General features: G+C 40.5%; 1 protein-coding gene across 1 annotated transcript; it reads right to left on the reverse strand.

Annotated features, from left to right (window-relative positions):
* Positions 1-522: 522 nt before the first annotated feature.
* LOC120017936 (receptor-type tyrosine-protein phosphatase epsilon-like) lies at positions 523-19,824 on the reverse strand. Its single transcript, XM_038960893.1, has 18 exons — positions 19,796-19,824; positions 19,617-19,681; positions 18,837-18,973; positions 18,558-18,648; positions 17,965-18,041; positions 17,800-17,836; positions 17,528-17,625; positions 16,862-16,981; positions 16,561-16,724; positions 15,792-15,927; positions 15,552-15,701; positions 15,336-15,429; positions 15,045-15,121; positions 14,811-14,945; positions 2,485-2,610; positions 2,103-2,254; positions 882-1,017; positions 523-676 (listed from the first exon to the last, which is right to left on the reverse strand). The coding sequence occupies exons 1-18, from the start codon at positions 19,822-19,824 to the stop codon at positions 602-604; spliced, it is 1,899 nt and encodes a 632-aa protein (XP_038816821.1). The 3' UTR covers positions 523-601.
* Between the last annotated feature and the right edge of the window lie 4,089 nt (positions 19,825-23,913).

Consider the following 23,913-nt stretch of genomic DNA (forward strand, 5'->3'; position numbering starts at 1 on the left):
AAAGTGTCTTAATAGGACGTTGGGCACCACGAGCCAGAACAGCTTCAATGGACCTTGGCATAGATTCTACAAGTGTCTGGAACGACACCATTCTTCCACAAGAAATTCCATAATTTGGTGTTTTGTTGATGGTGGTGGAAAACGCTGTCTCAGGTGCCGCTCCAGAATCTCACATAAGTTCAATTGGGTTGAGATCTGGTGACTGAGACGCCCATGGCATATGGCTTACATTGTTTTTATGCTCATTAAACCATTCAGGTACCACTCATGCCCTGTGGATGGGGGCATTGTCATCCTATCGGGCCATAGCCATGGTAGCCAAAATAATGGATGAATATACATGGCCCTAAACATGACGGGATGTTAATTGCTTAATTAACTCAGTAACCACACCTGTGTGGATGCACCTGCTTTCAATATTCTTTGTATCCCTCATTTCCTTATTTTGGCAGTTACATGTATAATAAAATATGGTCCAATATGTTTAAGTATTGTGGGTAAGTGCAAAGTGTAAAAAGAGCTTGAAAGAGCTTAGAAAAGAAGGTTCTGACAAAATTGCATATGTTACATGGAAATATACATGGGTATATAGCAGATATTGTCATTTAAAATTGGCATAGTCTGAGAAAATGTCAACAAAATCTTGAACCACTCTGTAGCAGAAGTCATATTGTTCCTGAAACGACAAAAATAACGAACAACATGACCATAAATCACTTGAAATACAGTTGGCAAACCAATATTTGAATAAAGCATCATTGTCCATCTTTTGAAGATAATTTGAATGTATTTCACCTCTATCTCATGCATTGAATCTCTATGACTAAATGGTATCCTACAATGAAAAACAATGCGTTTATACAACAATATATAATACCTACCACAGTCTGAACCATGTGTGGTCTCTTCATGCGTAAGCTCTTGACTGTCTGAAACACGTCCAGTAGGCCCTCTGCTTTCACCCGCTCCAGAATGTTACTCAGGGCGATGAATGTACCGGTCCGACCCGCACCAGCACTGAGAAATAAACCCAGGACAGAACCATCAGCATCAGCATCTACAGCTACAGATACGCTTGCTCTAAAGCCCAGTAACTACCATTAGAGGGCCTTTAATATGTGCTTAGAACTGAACGTGAGTCAAGGGAGTATACTACATTCCGTACACTGTCAGGGGTCTACCAGTTCTCCATCATGCCGATTGCACTTCATCGAGCGCCAAAGCAATGCACCGAATTTACAACATATTATGTCTTTACAGTGCTGGATTTCCTTAGTGCTCAACAACACAGGTAATTTGTCTAGTTGGTGGTTGATAGGAGAGATCTCTAACAGTAGAGTTGATGGATCTATAGCTTCCTAGTCTCCCATTCCCCTAGTCATAGGGCTATACTGTGAACCCTACAGCTTACCCCAGTCTTTCCCATTTGTATTGAAAAACATTTGCTGAAGAAAAGGTGACCTTTGACTAATAGTACTAATAACGCTAACACTAAAGCGCGTCTGGTAGCTCTCTCAGTCTCTTTGGATTGAGTCAGTGCTTACAATGCCAGTGAGAGAGGTAGAGGAGAGAGGGGGGTTGTAATGGGCAAGCCCCCATTCCCAGCGGAGGAGAAAAAGCTTTAAAAAGCCCCTCTTTAGACAGGCCCTGATGAATGAATATGAGAGAGAGTGAAGACACCATTTCCTGTTGTTAGCTCATTCTATCAGATTAATCAAAGCAGGAGTCGTAGGAGATTTCACTTTGAGAGGTTTTAATTGACTGTGAATCAGTGGATTGGATCAATCCCAGCGGGCCGTGCTGCATTAGAAGTACTTCACCTGGAGCTATGTACGTTCTGATCATAGCTTTCACAGCAAAGTCTTTATAAAGAGTTGGGCTATAAAACAGAGTCTACAAAGGCTATATGTACTGTATAATGTATTGAAACGGATATTACAGAGTGACAAAAATGTAAAAAGTCATCTATATTCTTTGAAACATAATTTTGTGTTTGGTATGATCCTAATATTTTATGTCAGAAAAAAAGGTCAGTTGAAAGAGTAATGGGAGTGTTTTGCGGCTCCCAGATTTGGTTTGTGCTAACAGTACCTGTTCCTTACCTGCAGTGTACTATAATAGGGTGGTTTCCAGACTGTTGTTGCTGTCTCTGCACTGAAGCAATGATGTCGATCATTCCTTTTCCCTCTGCCGGTATTCCAATCTCAGGCCAGCCGTGGAAATGAAAGTGCCTGACGTGCCGTGACTGCTTTTCCTGGTGATTGGAAACATGTGTTTCATCATTACATACATTAGTATACCTGATAATGAAAAATAAACATAACATGAACTTGACATGCTCAAGATAAGACACAAATTGAGATAACAGAAAGCCATTGATTAGAGGACCAAACCCAGTCATCCACAAGGACAAAAATGACTTACATCACAAATAATATATTTAAAATGCACATCAGGTAGCTTGTTTATGTGAAGGAAACTCACTGGTCCATATGTGAGCACCATGTCCTTCAGAGTGAAAGTGTCACATAGTGCATCCCCCTTCAGCTCCAAAGTGTAGTCTCCAAATGTCACAGTGCCCTCTGCTGGCCAGTACTGGAAACACTTGTCCTGGGGAAAGGGACAGATTGATGAAAGGCAGGTGTGTCAAACACATGGCCCACGGGTGGGAAAAACGACCTCAATCTACATTTAAATGACAAATAACACATCAAAACGTGTAGAAATGATAATGGTTTAAAGAAAAGGTAATGATAATGGACCTACATTTATACAGTCTCTCTGTTCCTCTATACCAGGGCTGGTGTTAATTCGAACTGAAGGCAGCACAGTCATTTTTATCCCAATATCAAATCATTTCTGGTTAAGAATTAAGTACCTTAGTGTGATTGTTTTCAATTAAAATGGTCAAAAATAAACAAAAATAGCATCTTAACAAAGAGCAATTTCTCAAGCAAGAATTTTGTTAGGACTGTCTTGGAGTGGTCTGAGTGGGGAGGGGAAAACTGGAAACTAGCTGTTATTGGCAGAGAGGTTTGGAACTCTCTTTCTTATTGGCCTATTAACTAATTTACCACCTGGTGATGTCACCAGGAAGGCCAAAACTCCATCTCACCAAAATAGACAGAAATTTCAGGTGGTCTTTTCAGACAGCTCTTACACTAAAAGGGCATTATCATAATTTTCATAATTTCAAAGTATTATTCCAACCTCAGTGTGGAAATATGCATTGAGTGTACAAAACATTAAGAATACCTGCTCTTTGATATAGACTGAATAGATTCATCCAGGTGAAAGCTATGATCCCTTATTGATGTCACAGTAATTTGGTGGGAACTCTGCTGCCGGTATAATGCTATTATCACTTGTTGATGTCACTTGTTAAATCCACTTCAATCAGTGTAGTTTAAAAACAAAACTTTATTTAACTAGGCAAGTCAGTTAAGAACAAATTATTATTTACAATGACAGCCTACCACGGCCAAATCCTAAACTGGACGAAGCTGGGCCAATCACTGCCGGTTGTGATACAGCCTGGAATCGAACCAGGGTCTGTAGTGATGCCTCTTGCATAGATATAGATACAGTGCCTTAGACCGCTGCGCCACTCGGGAGCCAAGAAGTGTGTCAAGAACTGCAAAACTGCTGGGTTTTTCACACTCAACAGTTTCCCATGTGTATCAAGAATGGTTCACCACCCAAAGGACATCCAGCCAACTTGACACAACTGTGGGAAGTATTGCAGTCAACATGGATCAGCATCCCTGTGGAACGCTTTCGACACCTTGTAGAGTTCATGCCCCAAAGAATTGAAGCTGTTCTGAGGGCAAAAGGGGTGGTGCAACTCTATATTAGGAAGGTGTTCCTAATGTTTGGTATACTCAGTCTATATGCAAATGAGGCACATATAATTCTTTATTTTATCACAAAGTACAAAACAAAATACCTGATATACTAAGAAAATGTATATATGTGATCCAAATACGTTTTTTGGCAGAAATGCATTCTCGAACACATGAACTTTCATGTGCCTTAACAACAAACTTGTAAATACGAATAAAATAGTTAAATGAAGAGCCTTGTTGGTTTAGACACAAAAAAAGTCAACAACCTTCCCGCTAGCCATGATTGGCTGAGGTAATAAGTGGGCTGGACATGCCGAGAGATGAGTTTGGATTGGTCTGCCATATAGCACGCTCTATTTGAGCTGGTCAGTATGTGTAGGTAATCCTGTCTAACGCGGCGTTTAAAAAATGTATTGCGTAGTAAAACTGCATAAGTGTTGCTCTCCACTTTCTGGAAGACTGAGTTTTGAAATCAGTGGAATTCGAGTATGATAGCTAAGGAGATGGAGAAAACACCGTTCTCCGGATTACATCTTCAAACTAAGGGCAACTATGGCATCCGACAGGAGACGCATCCATCCATGATGTATACGGATAAGATAGTCTAGCTAGCTACATTTTCAGATATTACACGTTTCTAATTTTGACAGAAACTGGTTGTTATTTCAAGTTAAAGTGTACTGTTAGCTAGCTAACATTAGTTAGCTGGCTAGCTTGCTAGCTAACGTTACGTATATGATCTTATTATTCATATCTCAGAGCTATTTGCTTCGCTAGTTATAGCCTAATGTGAGCTAGCTAACGTTGAACCTGGTTGGTTAGCTATCTGCAGATTCATGCAGTAATGTCATGAGTTGAAATTATGGTCCACTGTTTAGCTAACTAGCAAGCTACATGTCTTAACCTCTTTGGGCTCAAGGGGCAGTATTGAGTAGCCAGATAAAAGGTGCCCATTTCAAAAAGGCCTCGTACTCAATTCTTGCTCGTACAATATGCATATTATTATTACTATTGGATAGAAAACACTCTCTAGTTTCTAAAACCGTTTGAATTATATCTGTGGGTGAAACAGAACTCGACTTAGAGCAATTTTCCTATGTGTATGTCAGAATGCAGAATTTTGCTGGCTGTTCTGAGACCTGTGTATTAATTTGCCTGTCCTCTATTGGTTGAAATGCACTGCATACGCCTTCCCCTGGGTGTCAGCGAATAGGGAGACTTGAAATGGAGTTTCTACGTAGTTCCCAAAGGTTATAAATTGCTTGGAACCGAAATGTCCCATCTTTCCACTCTTCGCTCTGACGCAGGGAGGGTCTTGGCATGTCATGTTAGAAGCTCTTGTTTTAGCTCCTAGTTATATCCGGCTCTGTTTTTATTCGATATAGGTGTTAAAGACATCGTAATGTTGTTATTTTAAACCGAATTATATCAGTTTATGTCAGTATATTGCGATTTTCGGGTATTTATTTTCGTGACGTTGTAGGAAGTTGGGTATCTCTGGCCCACATGGCTATTGTTTACCGCTAATTGCAACGTTGAAGACGACGTTCTCCAACCTAGCAACGATTCTTTTGGACAAAGGACACCTTTCCCAAGATTCTGATGGGAGTTCATCCAAAAGTAAGAACTATTTATGCTGATAATTCATTGTTCTGTTGGAAAAAGTAAAATGCATAAGACGCCATTACTTGCAGTGTAGCCTTGCTTTATCGCACCCTGCATTGCGCAGTAACGTTAATTTTAAAAATGTAATTCAGCGATTGCATTAAGAACTAATTTGTCTTTCAATTGCTGTCCAACCTGTATTTTTTTAGTCAAGTTTATGAATAGTTTTCGATAAGAATAGGGGCCTTTCCAAGATGGCGCCGGACAGATTGCTTGAGTATTTGGACACTATTTTCATTGTATAAGCACGATTTGTGCCGCTAAATATGCACATTTTCGAACAAACTCTATATGCATTGTGTAATATGATGTTACAGGACTGTCATCTGAAGAATTCTGAGAAGGTTAGTGAAAAAATTAATATATTTTGGTGGTTTCTACGTTATCGCTATTTTTGCCTTGAATCAATGCTGTTGTTATGTTTGCTATTGTGCTAAGCTAATATAACGCTATATTGTGTTTTCGCTGTAAAACACTTGATAAATCGGAAATATTGTCTGGAATCACAAGATGCCTGTCTTTCAATTGCTGTACACTATGTATTTTTCAGAAATGTTTTATGATGAGTATTTAGTTATTTGGCGTTGGTGTCTGTAATTTTTCTGTCTGCTTTCGGTGCTTTCGATTTCTGACTGTAGCTGCAATGTAAACTATGATTTATACCTGAAATATGCACATTTTTCTAACAAAACATATGCTATACAATAAATATGTTATCAGACTGTCATCTGATGAAGTTGTTTCTTGGTTAGTGGCTATTTATATCTTTATTTGGTCGAATTTGTGATAGCTACTGATGGAGTAAAAAACTGATGGAGTAAGAAAAGTGGTGTCTTTTGCTAACGTGGTTAGCTAATAGATTTACATATTGTGTCTTCCCTGTAAAACATTTTAAAAATCGGACATGTTGGCTTGATTCACAAGATGTGTACCTTTCATATGCTGTATTGGACTTGTTAATGTGTGAAAGTTAAATATTTAACCCTTTCATGCGTGAGTTCCAAATATCTCTAACGGTCGCCCCAGCGTGAGTTTTTTTATGCACGTGATATTAGAAAGTTCTCTCCATTCCAGAATGTGTTTGTTATGTAACAGTACATTTCATCCGCGCTGCCCTCAAACAAAAGCACGCAGCCTGTTTTTATTTGTCAATTTAAAATTATTTTCTAATAACAGTTTGAAATGAGGTGTGTTCTGCCTCATTCATTCTCATAAAAGTAGTCATTTTTACTTTTGCGGACAAATTAATTTTTTGGACATTTCTGACCCGGACAAAATTCCCCAAACACTTCTCAATTGTTTGTGCAGGACATTTACTCATCTGCCGTCCTGCATACACGTGTTCATATTATTCCACCTGTCGCCTGCATCGAAATCAACGTTGTTTTCGTTACCAATAATACCTTTGGAAATGTGTGCGTTTCTATCAAAGTGCCTTATTACGTTATAATAGTTTCTGCATGTCGTTTCTACTGTAGCATCATGTTTTTGTGTATATTCCTTATAACCGCGGACACGCGATGTAACGTTACTCATTTCATAACATTTATGGTGTTATACTCAATGCTTAGGTAGCTAGCTACATTCTCCTATTAGCTCTGGAAAACAATGCTAATTGCGTCAGGGAAGTATTAGCATGTGTTGTATTTTGAAGCTACCCTGGCCTTATGACTCCTAAGTGGCACAGCGTCTCAGTGCTAGAGGCGTCACTCCAGACACCCATCTTCAAATCAAGACTGCGTTTCTATCAAAGTAAGTGCCTAATTACGTTATTGTGTCGTGTTATACCGTTTCTACTGTAGCTCACTGTGTGAATGGAGCATAATATATTTGTGTATATTCCTTATAACCGCGGACACGCTAGGTAACGTTACTCATGTTACTCACCTTTTATGGTGTTATATTCAATCGTGCTTATGTAGCTAGTTACATTATTCTATTAGTTCTGTAAAACAATGCTAAATGCGTCAGAAGTATTGGCATGTTGTATTTTGACGCTACCCTGGAAAAATATCTTATACCACTTGGTCGTTTTCTGAGTGCATTCCACAAAGCTGTTTATCATGTCAGCCTTATCCACTGCCCCCATTTTGAGGTAATAGTCAAGCACGCAGTCTGGTTTGATGGTTCTCTGTCTGGTTTGTTTCTCTCTCCCGTCAGGTGGTCCACCTTCCCTGTGGCCGACATGGTTGCTGTATGGACAGTGGAGAGGACATGGACGTTTGTTTCTCTCTCCCGTCAGGTGGTCCACCTTCCCTGTGGCCGACATGGTTGCTGTATGGACAGTGGAGAGGACATGGACGTCTCGTTTGTCATGCCACTTTACTGCCAGCTGTTAACATTTCTTATTTTGTATAACGGGTCATTTAGGATGGTAGTAGCGTTGATGAAATGCAGTCATAGCAGCAGAACTAGAAAGCAGTCTTTACTGTCACCAGGAATGTATACATTTCACTAATTGTGGTTGTCCCCCACTCCTGGCTCTCTCTTATCCTGTAGCTCCAAGGCATAGCGATTGGTCTCTACTATGTCTCCCACCAGCTCCTCTGTCAGAAACAACTTGAAGCACTCTGCCTCAGTTGGAAATGGCAAGGGGCGTTGCACTCCAGACTGGGACTCATCAAAGCAAACACCAGGGCCAGGAGGGGTGAAACAGCAGGGCCAGGAGGGGTGAAAGGGGTGAAATGACTGGTGGCCTTCCAGCTACCACAGAACTCCTGTACTTCATCCACTGTTGGTATGCCTCCATCACCACCAGCATCTTCAAAGGGAACTGGGACTTTGTCAGTGGACAAGGGAAATTCAGATTCAGGGTTCTCAATGGCTACAAGGTTGGGGGGCAGCTCCTCACTGTCACTGTCAGAATCTGATTCCTGACTTTCATACTCAGACTCATTGTCAGAATTTTAAAAAATCTCCAGAATTTCCACATTTGTTTGTTGTCTCCTTTTGAAAGACATTGCTAATGCTTCAGCTCATCTCACTAGCTACATACATAAACAACAACACTGAATGGTTTAGAGTGAGAGGGTACGTGGTTGACTGCCGGCACGCGCCACTTGTATCAATAAATCACTATCAGAAAATGTTTTGTGTGGCAATTATTTGTGTATTTACGGTTTTATTCACATGTTTTCAAATCTAGGTGACAAATCATGCATTCCGATTCTTGCACAGATTGTAATGGGCACATATTATGTGTGTAAAATACTTTTTTGAAGGTTGTACTGATTATGATGAGCTAAGCTAATTCCAGCTGTGTAGTCATGTTTGTTGACATTCAATGCATTCTGGGTTCACGTAATCGTCTGTTTGACCAAAGATGTTATAACAAAATGAGGTGAGTAAGAGTTCACTCGTTTTTTGAGGACTTCCGGAAATGAATGGTGGGATGTGAACGACGGTAGACGACACACCCCTTCAACATGCATACTATAAACAGACCAAACTCATCTCGTCTTCTCTTATTATCTTCGGTTTCTGTGAGGAAAAAAATGCATGGCTGCGCGCTGAAACTAATCGTCGGATTACTTTCGATTTCTAAAAAGTGCTTTACCTAATTATTTCGATCAATGGTGTGCTCACCCGTGATGTGATTAATTATACATAGTAATTGCTATTAGCTAATTCATATTGTAGTTTATGTCAGCCGAGAGTTAGAAAATATGACTGCTTGTGTTGGGTCAATCTTTCCTCAGCGCTAGGACAAATGTAGCCTACATTTTTCCGGTTAGGATGATTGTGTTATGCTATATATTCTTCTGTGAATATCTGAACATTGAATCCAAAAATAAACTGCTCACATTCTGGACATAACTTTGTAAGGACTGTGTTTGTGTAAATAGTTTCTGAAAAAAGTGTGGCCAGCTCAAACGCTGATTGTTGCGTCATTCGAAACTGGCCGTTCTAAACGAGCGTTCTAAATGAGTGTTCTAATCACACGGGTGTGATCGTACGCTTCAGGGACCACTGTAGAACGATCACACCCGTGTGATGGTACGTGTGAAAGGGTTAAAAAAAATATCTTTTGAATTTCGCGCCCTGCACTTTGAGCTGGCTGTTGTCATAAGTGTACCGACGTCGGGCTTGCACGCCGAACAGGTTAACAAAAGACTCCACTATGCAAGTATCCATTTCAATAGAATGTCACTGCGACAACTGTTGATAAACGTTGGTTAGCTACCTGCAGATTCATGCAGGGTAGTAACGTCATGAGTTGTGATTATGGTTAATTGTTTAGCTAGCTAGCTACCTACATGTCTTAACAAAAGACTCCACTATGCAAGTAACCATTTCAGCTGCGTTCGTAAATTCAGTCTGGCCATCTACTCCGATTTCAGAGCACTCTCATCTGAGTGTGCCAGAGCGCAGAATAACTGATGAATGGCCGGTGTCAGTAAATGTCAGCAATTTTTTTATTATTAAATTGTTACCAGCAGCACAGTTAGTCACCAACATGAAAACAGCCTAACCAGTTCTGCTAGGGCGAGTAAAATGGTTAGAGTTTGGGTGGGGGCTAAAGGTTAAGAGGGTGTGAACGATGCTGAATGGGTGTAGACAAAGAAAAGCTCTCCAGTAGGTACCAAAATATTCAAAGGCCATTTTTTCAAAAGTGAGGTAACAAGTTTCGCAACTTTCAAAGCAGAATTACTTTGCCATTGTTCCTCAAATGCAATGTATAATATTCCATTTTGTAGCTTTGTGTCTCTGCTTTTATCCAATGTAAAAAACACTTTAAAATGTTGCTACATGTTGTTCCTCCTTTAAAAGTTGCGAGCTTACGCCGCGGGACTTAGAGGTACCCAGCGTCACGGCTTCATTGCTCCAGACCATCGCAGGGGAGAGTTAGAGCACTCATTATGCATTTGGGTCCCAAGGTTTTTATATGACAAATCATATAGAGTGGTTACAAGGACGAATTTGACGTTATACCACCCGTTGCTGGTGACTTTCTTCAGCAAAGATGTCTGACAAAATCATTACGGTGGAAGTAAATGTAAGTAATTATAACGTCATAATGAGTCAAGCAAAAAATTTAAAATTGAGAGGAATATGTTAGTTCATGTAGAGGCAAATGATTGTGCATATTCTTTTGTCATAAAGTTAATTTACGAAAATCACTATTTAGCACGTTTTTTTTCAGTCATATCCAATACCAGGTGTATCAAACTCCATTCTTTGAATGATGCTGTGTCTGCATGTATGTATTACAATTATACACTTCAACAGTGTTTACCACTCCTGCTCCTGGGACATCAATGATTACACATTGTAATTATGCAATAGACTGGAAACATGATTTAAGTAAAGGTTGATTTGTAATTCATATATACAGAAAAAAACAGTACACTACACTTCTTATGCATATCTAACTCCCTTCATCTGCATTAATCTGAGGAGGTTCTCCCAGCCATGTGGATGATTGAAAACAGGGCAGCAAATTGTGTTTGTCACCAGAGCGGTTTAGAGCATATTACTATTTGCCTGTGAATAACCAGACCTTCATACAAACATGCTATGCTGAATTCTTGACGCACCACCGAAGGTGCTGCGATATCCTGCCAGCACGCCCACAAACAAGCCACTCAGGCTGAGAATGACGCATGGAAGAGGGCAAGGAACGAGATGGGAGTAACAATCCAGGGTATTTGCTCTGAGAACGGCATAATAATGTAATGAAACAAGCAGGGAGCAGGTTTCGCACCCTCAACATTCTAGCCCGAAGTCCAGCACACTATCGACTGTGCACAAATGTATTAATTGGGGTTGGGGCCGATTGTGGCTAAAAACACTATGAATTGGACTCTTTAACAAGTGGAAAGGGGGAAAAGTATTATTATTCGTTTTTCACAAGCGTAGCAGGCTGTGAATGCTGCTAACAACGCTTCTAGGATGGGCTATTAGCTGAACAATAGACTATTCAACCTCCTTTACTAAAGAATTGTCTAATACTAATAGCCGAGCTTGGTGTGAACCCCCCCCCAACCAACTTGCAACAAATAATTTGTATCTACCTTTCCACATCTACCTACACACGTATCTACCTACACATGGTTAATGTTCTGAGGGGGAAAAAAAAAAATATATATATATATCAACTCAGCAAAAAAAGAAACGTCCTCTCACTGTCAACTGCGTTTATTTTCAGCAAACTTAATATGTGTAAATATTTGTATGACCATAACAAGATTCAACAACTGACATAAACTGAACACATTACATTACATTAAGTACTGCAGTGCATCTCCTCCTCACGGACTGCACCAGATTTGCCAGTTCTTGCTGTGAGATGTTACCCCACTCTTCCACCAAGGCACCTGCAAGATCCCGGACATTTCTGGGGGGAATGGCCCTAGCCCTCACCCTCCGATCCAACAGGTCCCAGACATGCTCAATGGGATCGAGATCCGGGCTCTTCGCTGGCCATGGCAGAACACAGACATTCCTGTCTTGCAGGACATCATGCACAGAACGAGCAGTATGGCTGGTGGCATTGTCATGCTGGAGGGTCATGTCAGGATGAGCCTGCAGGAAGGGTACCACATGAGGGAGGAGGATGTCTTCCCTGTAACGCACAGCGTTGAGATTGCCTGCAATGACAACAAGCTCGGTCCGATGATGCTGTGACACACCGCCCCAGACCATGATGGACCCTCCACCTCCAAATCGATCCTGCTCCAGAGTACAGGCCTCGGTGTAATATTTTTGAATCTGATACGTTTGGGAATTTTCTTCTGCCTTTCAGGACCGGAACGAGGCTGTAGTTTTCTGAACATAACGCGCAACCCAAATGGCGCTTTTTTGTTATAAAAGTAATATTTATCGAACAATAAGAACATTTATTGTGTAACTGGGAGTCTCGTGAGTGCAAACATCCGAAGATTATCAAAGGTAAGCGATTAATTTTATTGCTTTTCTGACTTTCGTGACCATGCTAATTTGGGGCTAGCTGTTCTAGCATTGATTGATACACTCACAAAAGCTTGGATTGCTTCGCTGCAAAGCATATTTTCAAAATCTGACAAGATAGGTGGATTAACAACAAGCTAAGCTATGTTTTGGTATATTTCACTTGTGATTGCATGATTATAAATATTTTTAGTAATTTATAAGTTGTTTAGGAAAATGATCCCGCTAAAGGGATCCGTAGCGCAGAGAAGTTAAGAACAAATTCTTATTTACAAGGACAGCCTACTCCTTCCTCCCTGTCTGGGAATTGAACCCCAGTCTCCCGCGTGCCCGTATTCTCTAGTACAGACATGGCCTGCTCTCCCTTATGTAAGGAATTAGGCACTTTCCCATGTTTACTACAGTATGTATTGTAGGCTATGTTTACTTGTCAGACTGCACAGTAGCCTAATAAACAAATGCAGGTGGCTTATATCTTCAAAATGCTTTAAATGCTTTATTATCCAAATGTAAAAGCATATACTGCACAGTACTGTATTTCTTCATCAGCATTTTTATGCTTTCGTTAACTTCTCTGGGATAGGTGTCAGTATTTTCACGTCCGGATGAAAAGCATGTCCAAAGTAAACTGCCTGCTACTCAGGCCCAGAAGCTAAGACATGCATATTATTAGTATATTTGGATAGAAAACACTCTGAAGTTTCTAAAACTGTTTGAATCATGTCTGTGAGTATAACAGAACTTATTTGGCAGGCGAAACCCCGAGGACAAACCATTCAGAATTTAAAAAATGTTGAGGTCACTCTCTTTTCAATGGGTTTTCATTGGGAATCCAGATTTCTAAGGGACCTTCTTGCAGTTCCTATCGCTTCCACTGGATGTCAACAGTCGTTAGAAATTGGTTGAGGTTTTTCCTTTGAGAAATGAAGAAGTAGCACTGTTCAGAATGAGGCTCGAGGGAAGTGTACTCTTAGAGGCGCGTGACCTGAAAGTTAGCTACACTTTTTTTCCCTCCGGTATTGAACACAGATCATCCCGTCTTAAATTTGATCGATTATTTACGTAAAAAAATATCTGAAGTTGTATTACAAAAGTAGTTTGAAATGATTGGACAAAGCTTACAGGTAACTTATGAGATATTTTGTAGGTACGTTGCGCAAGTTGGAACCGGTGTTTTTCTGGATCAAACGCGCCAAATAAATTTACATTTTGGATATATATCGATGGAATTAATCGAACAAAAGGACCAACAGAAGAAGTGCCAACAGAAGAAGCTCGTCAAAGGTATGGCATGAATTATATCTTTATTTCTGCATTTTGTGTTGCGCCTGGAGGGTTGAAATAGGATTGTCTGTTTGTTTACTGGGGTGCTGTCCTCAATTAATAGCATCATATGCTTTCGCAGTAAAGCCTTTATGAAACCTGACATGTTGGCTGGATTCACAACAGGTGTAGCTTTAATTTGGTGTATTGCATGTGTGATTTCATGGAAGTTAAATTTTTATAGTAATTTATTTGAATTTGGCGCTCTGCATTTTCACTGGATGTTGGCCGGTGGGACGCTAGCGTCCCACATATCCCAGAGGTTAAATAATAAATCATGATAAAAATACTTTCAAAATGCAGATGTGGATTTAGTTATGGATCCATAATGAATTACTATGGGAATGAATATCACTGATTTACAGAAATATTGGAACAAAGTTGTCTAATGAAGGCAAACAATTTAGAATCCTCCATTCCTCTTATGCTGTAGCCTACCCCTGACCGTCACGTTGTACAGCGCCATATTTTCGCAGAATTTTTTTTTCTCGGGATAGAAACACCATAATATTAATCAAATTAATGAAGCCAAATTTCTTAAAATCAATCCCATATACTATGTTATTACAAAAAAGGTTTAAAAATCTCCGGTAATGCCAATATGGAAGACTATAAAATGCTTCTCAAAGATGCCCTCTAGTGGTCAAACTAGCACTAACTTGCATTTTACAGAAAAAATGGCTGACAATTAAATAATGTGCCACAGAATGCTGCAGCAGCCTGCAAGGTTCTACACAACTTTTAAAGGAGGAACCACTGTAAGACCGAATCAAGGTGGTCGGTCACATATGAGTGCATTAGAAAAGCATTTTTACATTAATCAAAATAGCTGAACTCCATTAATTATTTGTCTGCGCTAGTACAATGTTTTATGTGCTATATTTCTGTCAATATCTGATGGATTTAAAAACATTCAAAAGTTTGGAGTATCTTCATCCATTGTCCAGCTGTTGCTTTTATTAGAATTGTATTTTCAACCTTTGAACAATTTTGATGACTGTTACTAAAGTAAAACACAGCTTTTAATGATTATGTTGCAGTTAACTCTTGCCACAGTGGGATCTTTACCTGTTCCCTCTCCTTGAGTTCAGTGAGCATGACGATAGAGTGACACCTGTACTCCCACACCATCCTCCAGAAATCCTCCACCGTGTGAGACAGGGGACCCTGGGTAGCGATGAAGTAGTCCTTCTGTCTGTATCCCTGGAAAATAACATACTGTTTAGCGCATCATATACTTACATAAAGGGCTCTGGAGAAAGTTAGGACTTAAGTCTTAAAATGTGCTCAGTAAATACTTACATCAATAAATGATGCATTGATGTAGTCTGTGAACTCTTGGCCCCTTTTCATTGATAATATAACCCGGTTGAAGTCATCTGTGTTCAAGCAAATAACTTAACTTACTTTATTTCCAACAATAGTTTAATAACGTGTGTCATTTGTGTCATTTAACTACAGTAAATTCATTCCAAAAGTAAAACTACTTCAGAGAGTTTAAAATGTATAATATTTGATACAACACTAAGAGTTTGATGGTGGTAGGGTTGTGACGTATTACTGAAAAGTTAAGAGTGTTAGAGTATTCCTTACATGGAATAATCTGAAGCACACGGTTCTTCTTCATGTTTGCAGGAAGGTTTCCAGTCCTCATGTTCTCCTTCATTATGCGTACATTGGTCAGTTTCTGAGGAGAGGATATGGGGTGAAATTAGGACTACTTGAGAGAGATGGCTACCGTCATTTAAATGTGACTAGAACTGGGAGACAACTTAGAAAAGGAGAGAAAATTGTGTGACTGGGACTTACCCTGAACTCTTCCTCTAGGCCCAGCTTGTCAAGGGGTGTTCTGGTGTTGTGGAGTTTCTGCAGGTGGCCTTCCAGAGAGGACACATCCAGCTCTGTGTCCCCATACATATAATACTCCAACAGGGCGTGGTAGATGAACGAGTACTGCATCTGAACGGGAGACAGAGAGAGATAGGGTAAATGAGGCATCTTTGCTTGTTTGTGCTGAATTAACACATTGAACTGTCAGAGAACACTTACATCGGTCTGGACGAGCTGAGAGCGCTGCTCCCGTATTCTGGTCACAAACCCAAAGACATCCAGCCTCTTCTCCACATGCATCATGTCAATCATGGCGTCTATGACGATGAACGTCCCAGTCCTACCTACCCCAGCACTAGGGAAAGACAAGGGACAGGAGAGAAGAGTGACCCGTACATTGTTATAGACCTCCAAGGAAAGTTTGATGATTCAATTCAAAGCAAATGCACTGTATTTCTGTGGCTGAGTTTTCCACAGGAATGTTGATTGTGGTATGGCATAAAAATGCTAAATTGAAACATGTCCACAAGCGATATAAAAAATTGCTACATTTACAACCAATATTCTAAATTGCTACATGTCCACAAGCCAACAAGATCCATAGTGTTTTAAGGGCCAGTGACACAGACAGCAGTCAGGGATGCCAGCTTAGGGTGTTGGAGACCAATCAATGAGGCCCATTCAGAAAGCAAAGCCCCAATACCAACACCTGTTTCAACAGTTGTTCCTGCACGTCTCTGACTTCAGTGATGTGGTGGTTTCATATTACATGACATGTGCTTTGAAATTCCAGCCATACCAATACAAAATAAAGGGAAGAGGGTTGGCATACTTTTTTAGACACCACGATAGGTCAATTTGACACTACGATTGTGTTAAGTTATACATGTCATAAGGAACTAAATTAACTACTATAGCCTTCATTGAGTACAGCTTGTAGACGAGCTTTTCCAGTTAGAATCCCCAGTCTCCTCCCCTGGTTCAGTACCTGCAGTGCACCACGATGGGTCCTGCATAGGACGGGTTGACTGTCTTCACCTTCTTGAGGAACTTGAGCATGCCGATAGGGGAGAAGGGCACCCCAAAGTCTGGCCAGCTGGTGAAGTGGAGCTGGGTGACCAAGCGGGGGGCCCTTGGGCCATCATTCCCCTGCTGTTTACAACAACAGGAAAACACATCAATCGTTTAGAAAAATATACTGTAAATGTCACAGGGTTTCACACATCGTGTATTTCAAAGTGAGGGATCCTGTGCAGGGTTGTCATGTAGGCACATACAATGATACTTACATATTGTACACAGAACTTGCGGATGGTGTAGTCCACCAGTACAGTAAAGTCCTCCACTGCCACCCTCACATTCCCATACATCCAACAGCCCTGGTCTGGCCAGTACTGGTAACACTTGTCCTGAAGAGAGGAAAAATGGACATTCAGCAAAGCAAAAAAAATACAAACTATAGTTGACCAATATGAATGAAAGAGACTTTTATGGGAATTCATATTAGTGACCAGAAACTCTATTTATAGGTGATAGACGTGGACATAGGTGATTGTCTGTCAGTCAATAAGTTCATCACTCTGATCTTCTAGACCGTTAATGAGAGTAATTATAATCAAGCCTTGGACAACTTTATCAACAATTATTTAGTTATCGATCCCCCATCTCTGTTTGGTGGAGCTAAACCCCCTGTTTTGTTCTTTATTGATCAGCCCCTTGAGGTTCAATAAAATGTGATGCCAAGTAATTTGGGGTGACACATTGTATGGATTGGGAAAGTTAGGAGAGGGTCAAATCAATTATACTCATGACCTTGAGGTGTGGGAAGACAAGAAAGAGCCTAGCAAAGGCCCTTAAGAACATCTAACATGAGAGCCCATTAGCAAATCTGAAGATTCTTTACTGGTTGTATACGCAGATAATGGAGCAGCCAAAGTGAGAGAAGAGAAACTCACCTCTTTTCTCTCTTTCAGGTTAGTGAGCATCACTATAGTAGCAGTCTTCTGTTCCCAAATCATCCGCCAGAAGTCAGCCACTGTGTCGTGCATTGGGCCTATGGAAAAGAGAGTGACACTTACTACATAGATGTAAGTGGACATACTAGTTATACAATAGGCCTATGGTGCTAGAAAAATGATATGCTTACATAAAATAAGTTTATTTCCATTCAGTAATCCTCTAGTTGTACAGTATTTTGCACAAAATGGTTGTACAAAGTTATATTCACCTTGAGCTGCAATTAATTTGTTCTTCTCTTTATAACCCTGGTTAAAAACAAAAAGGTGTTTTGCTGAGTTTATTAGATCGTAGTGAGAAAGGAAGTTATACTGGACGCATTTAAATTATCCGTAATGGGACAGAACGAAATACAGAGTAAATATCAACAACTCACATCTATGTATGAGGCATTTATGTAGTCCGTACAAGAATGCCCATCTATTTGCGTTAACAACACTCTGGAATGGTCATCTGTTGAAAATGTAAGAAAGAGACAAAATTGTACTAGGAAAATAAGTACGCCTATTTAAAATTATTTCATTATGTTATCAAACTGCTTTATCTCAAAAAAGTTCAAGCTACTCTTAAAGGTCAATTCCACAATTTTCAATGTAATTTTCATTAGCTCTAGCACAATAACAGTGTCTACATATTTGAAAATGGCGCATTTCTAAGTTTTGTAGAAAAAAGTATGAAGTTAAAAAGTTCTACTCGATGACATCAGCAAGGAAATAACCTCCCGCTGGCTAGAAATGCATTGCAGGTTTTGAAAAATCCCTGTTCTTACTTTTTATCCTACCATGTGATGTCACAGATAAGCATTTTTTAGGAGCTTTCTTATTCTTTTTAACCAGAAATACCATAGAAACGCGCCGTTTTCATGTATGTTTTTGAGACAATGAATAGGAAGTTGAAAAGTAGCGGAATTGCCCTTTAAGTGGGTTTAATGGTTACAAAATGTATTCCCATAACAATTCCATCACTCACATGGTAGGATGTTTGGATATCTGTTCTTGTCCCTGTTGATCTCCCTGCTAGCCTCCTCAAAGGAGCCGTGGTGGTAGCCACAGGTCAGTGACTATACAGACACAACACAAACACGAACACAGGGGTTCAAACTAAGCCAGTCATGAAGCCTTCAGACATGCAGCATAATATGTAACAGCATAAAGAAGTATGAACTCTTCATTACATTATTAGGTGTCACACTATGAAGGTATCACATTACTACTGTAAGCACTATGTGTTGTTTGAAAAGGAACCTACATTGAACTCCTCTCTAAAAAGCTTGCAGTCGTCTGCCGAGCGTATTCGGAACTCGTCCTCCAGCGAGTCCAGGGGGATGGGGAAGTACCTCTTGGATGGAGAGGGGGATCGTGGGAGGAGGACCACTGTCTGCTCTCCTGTGTGAAACAAAAACATTGGAACGTCAATGTTTTTACATTCAGTACAAGAATTGTGAAAAAATAAATAAAGTTCTGCCTCTCTCTTTTTAGAGACAGAACTAGATCATCTCATTACACGCAGGTGACAACTGCAAGTCACCCTGGTTAAGAGCATCTGCTAAATGACTAAAATGTAAAAAATGATGAGGTGACCATATGGAGGGTGACCTCATACAAGAGATGTATATAAACAACTGTCTGGGTCTTCAATTCTTCACTCACACTTCACTTACTTACTCAACATTGTACTTTACATGTGAAAGTTACATTAATTACAAGGTATTTTGCTTCAACTGTGGCAATGAAGACTGTGAATCATATTATTATTTAGACTTGTCGGTTCATGTCTTGACAGCTCTCAATACCAGCATACGCCAACAGCGTAGGATATCTCTACAGAATAGACTTGACTTTCTGTTTTGATTGTGATGACTTATCTAGAGCACAGATTCAATCAGTATGGAATTTCAAAAAGGACTACTGTACACACACAACCTAAGATTCGCATCACATCCCACAACACATACTCAATGGTTCAAATGCAATATTGTATACGTAAGATGTACGTGGCAATGTGCAACATAATGAAGTCGAGACATACCTTGATCTTCCAAGAAGCCATTTGGAGTCTTCTGAGAGACAAGAGCCTTCCTGTGGTTTCTAAACCTAACCAGAGGGTGAGAGAGAACAGAGAATGGAAACGAAACAAAAACGTTATCTGACCCTAACCCCAGAAGAATAATATTTCAGCTCAACAAGTCAGTAGAAATAGAAACCCACCATCTGAACTGAAAGCTGTTCTTTCTCATGAGAAGCAGATAGTATCCTCACCACTGAGAGAGGAGTTAACAGAGTGAGTGAATGGGTGAGAGCATGGTCTGATCTGACCCAGCTAGCCATTTGTTTTCTGTTTAACTGGTAGAGCAGCTGTTGGAGCACACACACACACACACACACACACACACACACACACACACACACACACACACACACACACACACACACACACACACACACACACACACACACAGAGAGTGGGGGTAGTCTGGGCTGATAAGAAAACGGTGGGGGTGGGGTGAAGCCATCCAGTGTTGTTTGTTACCTTAGGAAGTATACTGTCAGGAGAATGATGATGATGAGAAGAAGAGAGATCAGCGTAGAGGGAAGGACATGGGCACCCTGGGGGGTGGGGTTTTCTGGGAAACAAAGATACAAACATTATTTTGTATACTACATATACAAAAAGTGTTGTCAATATTTACATGTAACCATTTTAATAGATAATTGAGCTATTGGTCTACCAATTGTTTAAAGTTATGATCAAGTTAATTAATGCTGATTGTTCTGTTTAATTCACTATTCATGCGGGAGTTAGTTACCTGAAGTCTGGTTCTCATGAAAGGAGTTATTCAAGGTTATTGTATTTGCAATCAGAAACAACACCATTGTGACTGTGGAGATAAACAGAACATGAGTGAATACATAATACTGTAAGAGAATGCAGAAGCTGTGATGCTTCCTTAATTCCACTAGAGGGCGCCCACGATACAAGCAAATCCTGGCCTGGTGATGACAGTGCTGTCTGTGAAAATAAGGGGATGATGGCAGGCCCTCTGTCCGTATGATTGTGTAACTCCTTGTATCCTATCCATTTCTTGTCCTGTCCTAGCATGTCCCCTTAGCAGTATGGTGCATCACCTCGGATCTCACATCCCTAAAATACACATATCAAGGTAACAGGAAGCACTATCTCATAGACGGCAGAAATCAGATCCCCTGTAGTCCTAGACAGACTGGAGAAGAGCTAAACAAGCTCAAGGGATGTGAATCTCACACTGCAGTCTCACACAGAGAGAAATAGCAATGAGAAGTGCTTGGATAGGGGGAGTGAGAAACAGTGAAAACAGAGAGAAAAATATCATTTTTGCAGATCGATCCATCTGAAGGAAGAGGAATGAGGAAACTCCTGGTCCCATTGAGTAGCACTATGTAGCGTGAAGCAATTACAAGGATACATATGCACTTTAACTGAAAATGGAGAGTTTAATATATGAAACACGGGGTCTGAGAGAAAAAAAAGGATCACTCATGTCAATGGGCAGAAGCTGAGAGAACAAGGCCATCTGTTTTGAGCCATATTGAGCCAAGAATCTTCACTCTTTCTTAATACACTGATTCCTTCAAGCTGATAGCTGTCCTGTCATCATGGCTTTATTTTCTCTATTTCATCACTATTACCTGCATTGCATTTCTATCCCAAACTATGCATTTCTACCTCTCTGTATCTTCCTAGCAGTCGGTCTATAATTCCCTCACTCCTGGGCAAATCTATTTAAATGCAATGTATTATATACGAGAACAGTTATTGCCCAGTGTTTTATCCATGCGCAGACTAGAGAGCATCACTTTATATTACATGTCTCCTTAGCCTTAGAAAAAGCTGTTTGGCATAGACCTCATCATTCATACTTCAAATCTAGTAGCTTCACTAGAAGTGGGTCATCCTGAAAGGCCTAATTTGTGACTTTTTGGAAACACATATGCCTCTCTCAATCTCACCCCCTCCACACACACACATATGTTCAAAGCCAAGGGGCATGTACTGCATATGTGCCACACTGTGTTGAAGGTGCCCAATCTCTCCCCAGTGTTAACAAGCTGACAGTGTCAACACCTGCTCCCTGCAGAACTCCACTGGGCAAAAACACATTCACTCACAGTGTTGGCATTCCACCATACTGGGCTACACACAACATTAACCATGAAGGCATCAATGATTCTGCCATTCCTATACAGCCTAACACTGTATATCACACGGTTTAGGCACATTTAGGTTTCCTTCCCGCATTGCAGTCTTTGTTTTCCAGAGTGCATGTTTGATTGAATTCTGCCCTGTTATGAAACAGGTTTGGGCTATGGCAGGATAACTGGGAAAGAAGGAGGGCAAAGCTACTTCATTTAAATCCTTCAACTCAGCAGTCCTTCTCAGTGCTATCAAAAGTATGTTAAGAGTTGGACCCAGAACTACAATGTAATTATTATTGCTGATTATAAAAGCTCCCAAACTCAATGAGACTGCCTCAATGGTATTTAGCATGCTGCAGTAGCAATTCTCAAGCATTGCATGATATGTTATTACCATATTCAAAAATGCATTTACCTAACAAGGATTTCTCCATGCAGGTAATGTTATTAATACATAATGTAATTCATTAAATATGAATAGATGTATATATCTACAACAATGCACCAAAACCAAAAAGAGAAAGTTGCAAAACTCAATATCATAAAGTAACTCAATAAATGAATGGTATTTATAAGAAAGATGCAGGATGTGGAGAAACTGATGACAGCTGCATTCAAAAAAAGAACAGCTCGGTCTCACCTCAACTCTTACACGCAAACCTAAGTGAGCATGACAGACCCTGAGAAAAATGCTTGCCATTAAAAATAGCATGCTCTTTCCCTACAGAAGACTTGTAACCTTTTAATTTATTTGTAGTATTAATTAAAGCAGAGATGTGCAGTTAAAAGTATGTATTCCATTCCAACTGGATACGTACTGTACAGGAGCTTTCAGATTTGAGAGGTTTTTCCTTCCTGTCCATTAGAGACAATGAACAAGAAGGGTGATTCCACGCCAGGAAGACCCACATTGTTTTGGGTTATCTCAGATTGTTCTGGCAATTCTCACATAGAAACTTCATTGGGAGGAATGATGCTTGTCATGCTTTTTACATTTCTATCACAAACCAATTCAGAGAAAATCATGATGAAAGTGGCCCTTTTTAAACCTATACACATGCCTCCTGATCTGTTAACCGTACATGATACAGACAACATCATCGTGTCATTATACTCTGTATACTGTGCTCTAAAATATGGAGTATGTCTGGATTCTGAAATAAAATTTTATTACATTAATTTATTAAAAATAAAACATTTTATAGACATTGTTTTAAACAATATACTCTACAAGGACATTACATTTCCAGAGTGGTTACACTGCTAATTTTGCAGTTATGATAGTAGTTATGAGCACCACCAAGACAGTGAATGGGAAAATAGATTCAAAGGGTACTTACTCCCTCTGCTTGTGATTGGTTAATGACCTATAATGTCAATTTCTATGTAGAAGAGGTATAAAACAAATATATGTATTATGTATGTATGTATGTATGTATGTATGTATGTATGTATGTATGTATGTATGTATGTATGTATATATGTATATATATATATGGTCGCCCACGAGATCCTCCCGGTCAGGGCCGTTATGCACTCCCGGGGCATGGCGAGGATATCCGCGTGCCCCGACCAGGCTGAGACCAAGAGGAGTCGGTGAGGCACTTGCTCTGGGAGTGCAGAGCCGCCAGGGAGCTGTGGAAGGAAGCAGGCCCCCTGATCTCCCCGTGTCTGCCAGTAGGGGAGGATCTAACGCCCCAGCTCGTGCTGTATGGGGTGGGCCGAAGGCCTATTCCATAAAAGGCCTTCACCAAGCTCTGGCCCACCCTCACGTGTCCGAAGGAAGCACTGTGGTCCTCCCGCAACCTGCTCGTAGCGAAACGAGTAGAGACCACCCCCCAGGCAGTGTCCATGGTAGCCACGGAAGCCCTGGGGTGGTACAGAAGAAAGGGGGCCTCGACCCCAAGCAAAGGGTCCTCCACAACACCCAAGGTCCCGGCGGCCACGGCCTGACAGCGCTGCGGCGCCTAGGGCGTTGCGCCTAGGGGAGGGATCTCCTCTGGGCCCCGAAGGACGGTAATTGATTCGGAAGAGCAGGAGGAGGCGAGTTTGATAACCACCACCCCGCTCCTGTTCAAAGAACCAAAGACAGCTTTTTAACAATGTGACTTTAAAAAAAACATGTTTTCATGTCTTAAAAATGTTTTACTTTT

The sequence above is a fragment of the Salvelinus namaycush genome, chromosome 22 (genome assembly GCF_016432855.1).
Source record: "Salvelinus namaycush isolate Seneca chromosome 22, SaNama_1.0, whole genome shotgun sequence".
In the NCBI taxonomy this organism is placed as follows: Eukaryota; Metazoa; Chordata; class Actinopteri; order Salmoniformes; family Salmonidae; genus Salvelinus; species Salvelinus namaycush.

Bases quoted from the DNA above. Each gene is read 5' to 3' on its own strand.
- LOC120017936 (XM_038960893.1), bottom strand. From the start codon at position 19,824: ATGAGAAAGAACAGCTTTCAGTTCAGATG. The intron at 18,649-18,836 runs GTAGGTTCCTTT...GTGTCTGTATAG, and splicing joins TTTTTAGAGAGGAGTTCAAT to TCACTGACCTGTGGCTACCA. The intron at 2,255-2,484 runs GTGAGTTTCCTT...TCCAATCACCAG, and splicing joins TGGTGCTCACATATGGACCA to GAAAAGCAGTCACGGCACGT.